Below are 13058 nucleotides of genomic sequence, written 5' to 3'. Positions count from 1 at the left end.
TCAACAAAAGTTTTTGGTTTTGCGCTGAAAAATTTTTTGGTGATGAAAAAAAGTTATGTTTCCATTCGAAAAAAACATGTCGGCCATTCTAACGCCGCCATTTTGAATTTTGGATCCACAAACCAATTTTTATCATACGTCCCCCTTCAACCCCTAAAAGTTTTGTTCCACACAATATTTGATCCCAGCAATATTTTCCGAGAAAAGTCAGGTGTAAGATTAAAATGGAACACCCTGTATAATCCATCGTAGGGTTTTGGTAAGCTTAAAGGAACTTTGGGTAAATCGCAAAAAAATATTGAGTAGCTTAAGAGTATTTCCATTTTTACCGAAAGGTAAAATTTTCCCATGGTAATTGAATAAAAAGTTTTTTTAACATGATTTTTTTTTTCAACAAACACTAAAATCTGAGAGAGTAAGAACAAGAAAAAAAATCAATTTTATTTTGAAGCAACCGACTCTATGCCTATATAGTGCCTATATTGCTTGAAATTATTCAGGGATTCAATCCAAGGATGAGACATTCATTGCTCCGTTCCAAATTTTGATTTCTTGACGAACTACTACCAATACCTATCATTTTCATCACGTCGCGTCAAGTATCATGCTTGGTTTCAGCGGAAATTTCGGTAAAGAACATATCATACCTTAAATTTCACAATAAAATCTTGGAAGCGGATGATCTCGGTCAGGGACATGACTCCCGTCTCTTAGCCTGTATACCGCGGTAGTTGAGAGTCAAAAATTGTGATTGATTCTACGAGGATTTCAAGAATCATTGGCATCAAATATCAATGTAATTACTAAGAATACAGGGAAATATGGGGCAAAGTGGCCTACTTAAGGAATTTTGAGGAGTCCAGGTTCGTCAGTGAGCACAGAACCAAGGCACAGCGGACTCCCCTCTCTCGGATAAAATGAAAAAAAATTAGCCCAAATTAGCCAATTAAAAATATGTTTTGCTCAATTTTTCGTTTTGCGAAAAATGAACTTTCAGTTAAATACATCGAAGAACAAATGGTCTTTCGACTATCGCTGAGTCCGAAAATTCTTTCTCGATCCTTTTTTTTTCCGAATTTGGTTCAATGATTTTTTTGAAGCGAAGTAACTATCCCGCTCAAGAAGCGGTGAAAATACATTTTTACCGAATGAAGGACTACGGAGTTGCTACGGAATATGCGCCCAAAATAGACTCACACCTTGCAGTGCAGGTGTTATAATAACGATGACATCGTTTGTAAATGCGGTTTTTGTCAACAATCATAGAATAATAAAATAGGCATCTACGCTCAGAGCAATTTGTACAATATGATTTTTATCCTCTTAGTTTTAAATAGCTATGAGTTTCTCGAAAAACAAAGAATGTTTTTCTTGGGGTCGCTTTGCCTCAGAATTCGGAATTCATTGATGAGTGGCCATTATTTTGCCCCACATTCCCCCACGCGATTGTTCAATTCCTGCGTCATATGAAAAACCATTGTTGAAGAGATAGAGAAGGATGGAGCAAAACAATAAGTTGGATTATAACAACTTTAAATGGGTCGAAAAAAAATTTGAACCGCTTCGATCGATACAGCGCATTATTGTATTACAGACAGATCGAGGAGCTAGACGCTCGTCATGAATTTTACCCAAGGAGACGCTCTTATGTCTTACGTATCCGATATCATCATGCTCACCGATAAGTACTACACCATACACGAACGATATCAACAATTGGGCATTACTAGATACCGTCGAAGCATAACTTTCTATCAAAACCGAGATGATTATTGATGAAAAAAAAGGAATATGCAAAGAATTCGTAAGAATATTTCAAAATTACCGACCGAGATCAATTTATACGGAGACGTACATTTGGAACGAAGATGATGGGTCTGCATGGGTCAATTTTATTATACCGATCGACAATTTCAACGCGCATTCACTCATTCTGATTTATACAACTTTATTGAGCCAGTGCGGCGGCGGGTGTGCATCATAAGTCTTCAGTTAATTATGCACCAACTTTACTCTACATACAATTTGTCGCTGCGATTCGCACCTCTGTTAAACAAACAATACTATATTATATATATATATTAGGGTGGTTCTTATTTGAGGTTGACATTTTTTTTCAAATTCCCCTCCTGGTTTGATTCCAAATCATTAAAAAAGACACCATCAAAAAGCTGGAGTCAGTGGGATGATGGGAAATGGTGCCGGCAAGTCCGAATCGATTGAAAAAATGGCATTTTATATAAAAGTGATGTTTTGTCTTTTATCAAGTTCAAAGATAATTCAGGAGCAAAGAATGAAAATTCATCTGATGATTTATTCCTGGGCATACGGGAAAATATTGTAGTTCGAATTTTCAACGACTATATTGTAACATAACGCTCTTGCCGACCCCTGGCCTGAACGCCGCCACGCGTCGGTTCGAGCTACCTTAATGGATAAGGAGCAGGTATGAAAGAAACGTGAGAACGCGGAATTTGAATTTGAAAAATTTAACAATTCCGATTTATTCAATTTTGATCGATTTTACAGGATAAATTCGTTTTTGATTTGTTGTCGTGAAATGTTCGCGATCGCGCTTGTCAATTGTGAGAAATTTTGTTTCACTCGCCGTTTCGAATTTGAACAATTTTTAATTTACGTGTTTGTCGCTTATAAAAAGAAAAAAGTTTCGATAATCCAAAAGTGTTTTCGATTTTATGCAAAAAAATATTATTATTATTATTATTATTAATTTGAAGCGATATAATCTCAAATTCGTACCGCGACCTCTTGAATTATCGATGATGTTACGGAATTTACAAAATTTACAAAAATAAGAAAAGTCTAACTCGGACTCAGTTGCAACAAGTTTGAATTTAAAGAAAAATCATTTACAGAAAAAATTTACAAAAGTACAAATTATCTACAAGAAAATCATCCCTGATTATAGCGAGCAAAAGAAAAATAAAAAAAAAAAAATTAGGTTCAGTTAAGGAACAAACCCCAGGCTATGGGATCGAAACGTCGCCGAATCTCTCCGAGAGTCTGAGCATTTGGAAAGTTAAAGGTAACTTGCCGTCCACGTATTATGGGATCAAGACGTCGCCGAATCGCTCCGAAAATTCCATGCAACGGAAAGCTTGGAAAATTTAGAGGTTAGGGGTGGACCCTGGATTATGGGATCGAGACGTCGCCGAATCGCTCCGAGAATCCAGGCATCCAGGAAAATTAGGATAGATTAGATTGCTTGCTAAAATCAGGAAGAATGTTTGAGGTCAGCCTTTTTGTTCCGAGTTAGAATTTTGAGGAAGGACTGCCTGCCGAATGAGTCGCGCAGCGCTTCTTATACCCGTGTCCCCACCATAAAATTATCAAACGCCGAATTTTCGGTTTTCAGATCGGTTCTGCGCATCTTTTCGTAACGGGACTTTCGATTAACTCGTTGCCGTGATTCGCGCTCTACTGTTGGTCGAGCGGACTAACGTACGATGCGCGGACTACCGCTTTTTATGTTTTTCTGCTTTGTGTGATTTTTAACAACAAAAACTTCCATTTGAATCGTTCTTATTTAATTTTTTCTATAATTCAGCGTTGTTATTCAGTTTAATACGATTTGAATAATTATATTCGCTAAAAGTCACGTACGCGTCCTATAGCCCATCAACGCTCTACCTGCGCATGCGTCATAAACACGCGTCTTGTTTTATTTGAATTAACACCAATTTTCGAAAAGAAATAATCTTTTCATTACTTTCCTTCGATTCGTTATAATTTTCTGCATCTTTTGAGCCTATTTACATAATTTTACGAAATCGCGTTTAGTTTTTATTAATAAAACAAAAAAATATGATAGTTCGAGTTTTTAATACGCGGCGCCGCTAGTGTCGCACTCCGCCGCTTGTATCGGGCCTTTGTATTGCCCTCCAGTACGGCCGCCGCCGGCCAGCAGTGACGCGTCTCACCGGTCGTTGTACGCGCTCGGTCAAAACATCGCGCCGCGTCGCGATGTTTTTCGAGGTTATGTTCGAGTTCGAGTCGATTCAGGTCCTTCCGGAGGACGTTACGTCACAATATGTTGAATAAATACTTGAATCTTAATGACAATTGACAAGGGTTTCGAGTACACTTGGATGGCTCGACGTGATTTATACATAGAAAAAGAATAGCAGCCAAAGATAAAGCAAACACAAATTTGACTGAAGTAGAAACAACGACCGGGCTCGCCGGCACCCTCTCCCATCATCCCACTGACCACAGCTTTGTTGTGGTGTCTTTTTTAGTGATTTAGAATCGAACCAGGGGGGGAATTTAAGAAAAAAAATTTCAACCCCAAATAAGGACCACCCTATTATATATCCTTCATTTAAGGAGTTTCAGTACAGGCGATACAATGTTGCCGTGCTAAACCACGCTAAAAAAATGAAAAATTTCACAAAGTTCAGAATTTTATAAAATTTTGTTGTCCCGTGCAACAACAATTCGGAGATTTTTATAGGTTAGGGATTGGATCCTGGACTACGGGATCGATACGTCGTCGAATCTCACCAATATCCCATGTATTCAAGGAAATAGGATAGGTTTTATATACGTTAGGCTTGCTAGTATCAGGGAGAATAGTTGAGGTCGGCCTTTTTGTTCCGAGTCAGAATTTTGAGGGAGGACTGCCTGCCGAATGAGTCGCGCAGCACTTTTTATATCCGTTTCCCCACCATAAAATTATCAAACGCCGAATTTTCGGTTTTCAGATTGGTTTTGCGCATCTTTTTGTAACGTGTCTCGCTATCGGCTCGTTGCCATGATTCGTGCCTCGCCAATGGCCGATCGTGATTTTGCCCGATGCGCCGAATTTCGCTTTTTATGTTTTTCAGCTTGTTATTCCATTAAAATGATTAAAATTTGATGAAAATTGTGATAATTTAATTATTTGATCAATTTGGCTTCGTTATTTCATTTAATAGCGTTCAAATTAATTTTATTCAGATAATCACGAAAAGTCACGTTCGTGCTCCTATAGCCCATGAACGCTCTACCCGCGCATGCGCCGTAAACAAGCGTCTTGCTTTATTTGAATTTATACAAATTTTCTAAAAGAAATAATCTTTTCATTATTTTTCTTCGATTTGTTATATTTTTTCGCATCTTTTGAGCCTAATTACATAATTTTTGAAGATCGGGTTGAGTTTTTATTAACAAAACAAAAAAATGTTGTAGTTCGAGTTTCTAATAAGCGGCGCCGCTAGTATCGCGCTTCACCGCTTATACCAGATCTTTGTTATTGCCCTCCAGTACGGTCGCCGCACCGGCCAGCAGTAACGCATCTCATGTCTCATCGGTCGTTGTACACGCTCGGGAAAAACATCGCGCTGCATCGCGATGTATTTTTGGGGTTAGGTTTGGGATTCGTGTCGTTCGGGAAGCGTTACGCAACCGTTTATATACGCGTGTCTCTTTTATACTCGTGTGCATATACATATACTATACATTCACGAAAAAGGTTTGAATTCTGTTCCGGACAATAATATACCTCGGTCGAATAACAATTTCAAAATATTTTCATATATATTAGCGCGCAATTTCACCTTAGATTTAGATCGAGGATGCGCCAATCAACAATGTTGTCAGATCGAATAAAGTGCAAAAACAGATTGAATAGTAGTCCTCGCGCACTGCTTACTACGAGGGCCAGTGAAGCATCGATGAAGCGCATAGAAAAAAAAGTAGAAGAATAAAACAATTGAGCAATGATTTTGTCTCGTGCTTACCTTATAGTTGGCCCGAATTAGAAAGAAAAAAAAACGTATTTCATTTGATTCGTTCAAATTCAATTGCATGGGTTCAATAAGTAACATTACTGTCGAGACGTCAAATGAGCAATTGCGGCGAGTGTCGATGAAAAATTGTCAAGCCATTCGTTTACGAGACGCAATTAGATGGTCACGTTTCGTAATATTCGCGGATTTACAGTAAAAAAAATTGTACTATTTTATATTTATTTCATTTCTTTTTTTTATGTCAAGAAAAACTCCTTGTTTCGCAGGCGAGGTAACAGCAGATATATAGTAGGGTGTTCGTTATTTGGGTCACATGTGAATTTCTCAAGTCCCCTCGTAAACACACAATCAAGGTGTATAAAAAATGAGGTGTGAGAATTTTTAAGACGCCCGGAAAATTTTAAACTGTGCCCCTAAAGGTTTGAATTTTAAAGGGAAAAATAAATGTATTTTGTCATATTCTCACTCAATCGTTTCTCCTACGTTTAATATTGGTGAGAAAAATCTAAAACTCAGCACATATATTTTGTATATTATAAGGTCTAAAATTTATTTTTTTTAGATTTTTCCAACAACTATTGTTATAATTACCAGTGCTACATAGATAACCTTATTTTTGACTTTTTAAGTTATTCACGTCGACCATTGCTGGTTGTGTCTGTTGCTATTTTAATAAAATTTTCGACTATATCTATAAAATTCCGTACTTGTAAAAGCTCTGGAAATTCTCTAGAGCTAAATTTGAATTTCAAATTTAAACAAAAAAATAATTTCAAATAAATTAAATAAATCGTATGAAAAATTAACTATAAAATACCATTTGGTAATATATTTCCACGTAAGCGTTTGACGGACCGCTTTAAACATTCTTTACGTCCGATACCTCTACGTCACCTGTAGCAAACTCATTGTAACGAAAATCAAGATACCAGCTCCAAGTAAGCGGTCCGTCAAACGTTTACGTGGAAATATATTACCAAATGGTATTTTATAGTTAATTTTTCGTACGATTCGAAATTCGGTGATTTTTCATAATTCGATGTATAAAAATATAACACATGTAATTTTATCGTCCATAAGAGTTGAATCTTTAATTACAATAATTTATTTCATTTATTTGAAAGTATCTTTTTATTTAAATTTGAAATTCAAATTTAGTTTTAGGGAATTTCCAGGGCTTTCACAAAAATTGAACTTTTAGGTACGGAATTTTATAGATATAGTCGAAACTTTTATTAAAATAGCAACAGACACAACCAGCAACGGTTGACGGGAATAACTTAAAAAGTCAAAAATAAGTAATTGTAATAATAGCTGGTAATTAGTTGGTAATAGTAGCTGGTAATTATAATAATAGTTGCTGGAAATATAAAAAAAAAATAAATTTCATACCTTATAATATACGCAATATATGTGCTGAGTTTTAGATTTTTCTCACCAATATTAAACGTAGGAAAAACGATGGAGTGAGAGCATGACAAAATACATGTATTTTTGCCTTCAAAATTCAAACCTCTATGGGGACAATTTATAATTTTCCGGGCGTCTTAAAAATTTGCATACCTCATTTTTTACACACCTTGATTGTGTTTTTACGAGGGGACTTGCGAAATTCACACGTGACCCACATAACGACCACCCTAATATATAGTAAATCCGATGATTGCTTCGCGTTGCAAAAGCTCCGCGCCGTGACTCAATCGCCGCATTTTGTATTCTCTATAGCGCACTCCCAAATAATGTTGCGATCCCGGGGAAAGTAAAGAAATCTAGCCCACCAGGGCAATCGGTACCGGTATTTCGTTAGCCTGCGAATAATCTTTTTAACCCGGTGGAACCGCTTTCAAAAAAAGATTTTCTCGAGCCATCGTTGCGTCATTCCCCAGTCTATAGGCCGGGGAATGGAATAGGACCTTTTTTTTGTATGCATCGGTCAAACCAAGTTGTAGAATTTTAGAATGGATCAATTCGAGAGGCGGGGTTATGATGTTCGGAGTTTATCATTCGCTCGAACATGATTTTTTTACGCGGTGCGACGAAGCGAAAAATTGCTAGATAGCCCGTATAATCGGTACGAGGGTCTTGCGGAAACAAAAATAAGTATAAGCGCGCCATGTGCGATCTAATATATTGGGGCTAATACGGGGGAGGGGGAGAGAACGGAGATGCAAGGTGATAGATGAAGAAAACAAACAATATTGCGGAACGTAATCGAGCATTACACGAGACACGAAAAATTCATCATTTTATTCTGTAAAATTAGAAAAAAAGGTAAATGGCGGAAATTTGGACAAGTGGCGTGGTGTTTTGCAGGAGCATGCTAAACAGTGTGAATGCGTTAGAAGGACACAACCCACCGGCCGAGAGCGCAGCCCTGATGGTTGCTGAGGAGAAGCCACGTCCTGATTCATGTAAGGCCCGTCAACCTGACCGTGATCACCCGTTTCATCATCGATACACCAAACCCATACCACCACCGTCACCGCTACCACAAAAATCATCATCCATCATTGTCAAAGCAAACAATTCCTCATACGTGGCTGTAGGGCTGTAGAGCGCGGAATTCAAACGGAAATTATAAAATAGCCCCAAATCGGTGAGGGACTTTCCCTCGTTTCCCCTGAAACATTCAAACCTCCTCTCAACAAACATTCTCGTCGGTATTGTAACATTATTTTTCCTTCCGTTTGTTAATCTAGCTGGAATCGTTATGCTTCACATGAGTGATTTCATTGATATTCATAAATTTGCAGTCGATTTTCTGAACAGCGGTAAAAAGACATTTTTTCACTCTTTTTTCAAACGAATATTGAGAATGGAACAATAGAAATTTCCTCGTAAATAGTTTCCGAAACTGTCCTTGAAATTACTGTGCGATGATTTTTCGCTAAGATAGCGATGATTCAATACGAAAATGTCTTTTTTTATTCAACCATCAATATCTCGGGGAAAAAAATCGTACGGAGAATTCTAAAGAACAAAATTGAAGGTAAATGAACAAGCTACCCGATGCTTGTATTGATTCGGGTTGCAAAAATTTTTTCAAGACTGCACACTCGTGAAAACAACAAAAAAATTGCAAATTTTTCCTATCGAGGTAGTTCATGAAATTTCTCAGTATCCGTTATTTGTGAAAAAAATAACTGGATATCTTCAAAGTCAAAGAACAAAGTTTCAAAATGCTTTTTTATTTATCGTCATATGACTATTTTTGACTGAGATACAGCTTTTCAAAAATTGGGAAAAAATCGACGAAAATTTCTTGTTCCTTTGTTTCCAGTAGGGTATATATATATACAGGGTGTCCCATTTTAATCTTACACCTGACTTTTCTCGGAAAATATTGCTCGGATCAAATATTGTGTGCAACAAAACTTTTAGGGGTTGAAGGGGGACGTTTGATAAAAATTGGTTTGTGGATCCAAAATTCAAAATGGCGGCGTTAGAATGGCCGACATGTTTTTTTCGAACGGAAACATAACTTTTTTTCATCACCAAAAAATTTTTCAGCGCAAAACCAACAACTTTTGTTGGAAAAATTTTTTGATTAAGTTCATATTTTTTAAGTGAGAACATCATTTTCAACTATTTTAGAGGTATCCAGGATGCACCGCGAAGAGATCTTTAACGTACCAAGTGCAAGTGCGTTTGCGTGTGCGTCTGCATATGCGTGCATACGTGGAGGTGCATGTGTGAGTGTTTTTTATTTTCATTTTATTTTTCAACTTTTTTTAAAAAGAGGGTCATGCAATGCCTTTATGCTCATAGGTACGAGCTCACAAGGATTAGATCTCTGCGGTTCGTCACTACCGCAGTATTTTCGGACTCCAAACCCTCCTTGTGAGTGTACTCTGATCCCTCCCTAGAGATGTTCAAAGATCCCTCCATTCATGTTTAAACATGCCTGAACTCTTCTCTCAAAACCATCAACCGTGCGTAGGAGAACATCTCTCGGGATCGCACGGCAGGCAGCTCTTATCCGCTCCTTCATGTTCTCTCGTGATTCACGTCGATACAAATTTTCAGCTCGGAAGTAATTGCCCCGACACCTCCCTAAAATAAGGAGTATATCAACGATTTCGTTGGGACTGAAATCAGCCATTGTTGCTAATTTTCCTCTAATTTAAGAACTTTTAAAAATTTCGAGAATCAAGAATTTTTCTCTGATTTCAGAACCTTTACAAATTTTCGATTTCGTCTCTTGCTAATGGCTGCGGAGTCAGAAGATAAACGTTTCAATTAATTTTTCATCCGTGGGCGATCACAATGACTTCTAAAATAAAAAATTCTTCTCTGATTTACAACTCAAAAGTAGGCGTAAGTCTCGCTTACGTGAACTTATCTTTAAGCGTAAGCCTCGCTTGCGTGTACTTATCTTTAAGAGTAAGCCTCGCGTACGATTAAAGGTAAGTTCACTTTGTAAGAGATTAAAGAAAACATCATTGGTAGTACTGACGTAGTCTGACTTTGCGTAGTTCTCTTACTTTAGAGTTTTAAATCAGAGAACAATTTTTCATTTTAGAAGTCATTGTGATCGCCCACGGATGAAAAATTGATTGAAACGTTTATCTTCTGACTCTGCAGCCATTAGCAAGAGACGAAATCGAAAATTTATAAAGGTTCTTAAATCAGAGAAAAATTCTTGATTCTTGAAATTTTTAAAAGTTCTTAAATTAGAGGAAAATTAGCAACAATGGCTGATTTCAGTCCCAACGAAATCGTTGATATGCTCCTTACACGCAAACGCACTTGCACTTGGTACGTTAAAGATCTCTTCGCGGTACATCCTGGATACCTCTAAAATAGTTGAAAATGATGTTCTCACTTAAAAAATATGAACTTAATCAAAAAATTTTTCCAACAAAAGTTGTTGGTTTTGCGCTAAAAAATTTTTTGGTGATAAAAAAAAGTTATGTTTCCATTTGAAAAAAAACATGTCGGCCATTCTAACGCCGCCATTTTGAATTTTGGATCAACAAACCAATTTTTATCAAACGTCCCCCTTCAACCCCTAAAAGTTTTGTTTCACACAATATTTGATCCGAGCAATATTTTCCGCGAAAAGTCAGATGTAAGATTAAAATGGGACACCCTGTATATATATATATATATGCTATGAATCTGTCAATAATAAAGATTCTAGCTTTTCGTCCCACCTTTCGATACCGGAAGTCATATTTTTATTACGACTTTTTTCTGTCGCAGTTATCACGGCTTCCGATTGATCATTGGCTCCCGCGGCGGTGGCGGGCAACGCTGACCCGACCATGGCTGGTGCATGAGCTATGAAAATAATACGTTTTCTAATTATGTGCATCGTCATTCAATACCAGTGTAATTCCCAAGTTTCATTGCTAAAAAATGACAAAACACGATATTTCTTTACCGCATATTCATTAATTTCTTCAGCGCTGAAAAAAAAGCCTAGAGGAATTGTTTGCCGCACGTGGTCAAACAGAGAAATCATTCCAGCCAACCTTTTCCTTCATTACCTACAATTTGCATGTCCACCTATTATTATTATTATTATTATTATTATTATTATTATTATTATTATTATTATTATTATTATTATCTCTGTATGTTTGTGAGTTTGTTCATTCATATAGTCTCATTTGTAAAACATTGATATTGATTGCAAAAGTCGAGTATATTTTTTTTAATATTTCGTACATTATGCGTGCTTGCGAAAAAAAATTGCTCAAATCTTGTTTTGAAACTGAAAAAAATGAAAGTAAACGTGACATTTATTTTTACGAGTCCGTATGTGTGTACGAAAAGAAAAATTCATTTTTTTCCCTTGAATTTATATGTATAGCTATATACGTTACATCCATTGTCGATATAAAAAAAAAAAAAATCTTCATAACATCTTTATAGAAAATCATTTTGTTCCGGTCAGGGTGTTGAAAAAGTAATAAATATATAAAGTAAGTTTGGTAATGGACGAGGCCATTTTCAATGCTGGATTACTGAAAGTGAAACAATCGAAAGTTATTTTAACATTACTACGGTCCGATTTTTAGCGATTATAGAGAATAACAATATCAAGTATATAAACGATTAAATAGAATCAATTGCAAATTAATAAAAGTTGAAGATGTAAAAAATAAAAGTTGAAACCTCGAAATGGATAAAATCAGCATTTTATTGTTTTTGTTGGACGAAAAGTTAAACTTTTCAAGAACATTTGGCATTGCTTGCTCTTTGTCTTGTATATTTATTGACGGTAAAAGTGATATCAAGCATAGTATATTATTAGAGTATATATATGCGGTTAAAATATTTCGCAAAGGGTACGAGATCCTTCGAAACGGTGCCCGACAACGAGCAGATAACTCTCACCGCCTTGTTCTTATAGTATAATACGAGCATCTTTCTCTCGGTATCTCTTATCATTGTCAAAAGATTAGAAATCGGACCGGCATATTTTGGAGGGAAGTGCAATTTAAAATGCCGTGCGAGGGTATGGAAAAAAAAATATTTTACATGCGCGCGAGCGACATGCATCGTTGAGGGTTCCGTCGCGCGACACCTCGCGACCGACCAGCCGTCTATAGCATTTCTCTCGTTGATGTTACTTTGGCGTTATATTGCAGTGGCTGTCGCATCCAGCCGAAACACATATCTCAATTGCTCTGATTATTGAAAATTGCCTCGTCCCTCTGCAGTAGCGACTTGGCTTGATCGTAATATATTTTCAACGCACCCTGTACGTATATAATATATATTTACAGGGTATTCTTGCTGTAAAGTCACGCTTCTTATTCAACGAATACGTTTTTTATACCCGCTATACTTTTACAGACACATCCTACATCGCGATGTACCTGTTATCCTAAAAACCATCGTCATTCGATCATCGACATATATCTCGATCATACCGCATTCGCACATTCATCATTCTATTTTCCTTTACGCGTCTATAATATTTCTCTTTCTTTGCTCCATTCCAATCTCGTCATAAATATGTATATTCGAATCATTATATCCTCAAAGTGTATTTCTGCAGTATTTTTTCTGTATACACGCACGCTCACACGCACACACACACACACACACACACGCACACACACACACACGCGCGCGCGCGCGCGTGCACTAAAAATCACTGGCAAGTCACCTGTAGTAGTCGGCCATATTCGCGTCAATCATACAAACAAAACAGGAAAACCTATTGGTAAATTTATTTGATTTATTTATTTTTTTCTGTTCCGGCGCACTCGCATTTAAATGTGAATATTACGTTACATCCGTGTATTATTGGAACATTCCGCATGGGTATAGGGGCGGATATTTCGAATAAAT

The 13058-nt window shown here is 36.8% G+C and overlaps 1 protein-coding gene and 1 long non-coding RNA gene across 8 annotated transcripts in view; one reads left to right on the top strand and one right to left on the bottom strand.

Moving 5' to 3' along the window:
- Glut1 (Glucose transporter 1) overlaps window positions 1–13058 on the top strand; it is a 123957-nt gene that overhangs the window by 93018 nt on the left and 17881 nt on the right. For 5 of the 7 annotated variants that reach the window (XM_043432998.1, XM_043433006.1, XM_043433002.1 and 2 more), the window contains one exon: window positions 8064–8161. The exons of 1 other annotated variant lie outside the window; for it this stretch is intronic. In XM_043432998.1, coding sequence (XP_043288933.1) covers window positions 8064–8161 — 98 coding nt within the window. The remainder of the gene's footprint in view (window positions 1–8063; window positions 8162–13058) is intronic. One more of the 7 variants, XM_043433001.1, reaches the window with a different exon arrangement.
- LOC122418902 (uncharacterized) lies at window positions 7988–11234 on the bottom strand. The gene is made up of 3 exons (XR_006262765.1): window positions 11137–11234; window positions 10907–11033; window positions 7988–8370 (listed from the first exon to the last, which is right to left on the bottom strand). It is a non-coding gene; the product is annotated as an uncharacterized lncRNA (long non-coding RNA).

This window comes from Venturia canescens, chromosome 1 (genome assembly GCF_019457755.1).
Source record: "Venturia canescens isolate UGA chromosome 1, ASM1945775v1, whole genome shotgun sequence".
NCBI lineage: Eukaryota > Metazoa > Arthropoda > Insecta > Hymenoptera > Ichneumonidae > Venturia > Venturia canescens.
This window is presented reverse-complemented; position numbering and strand designations above follow the sequence as displayed.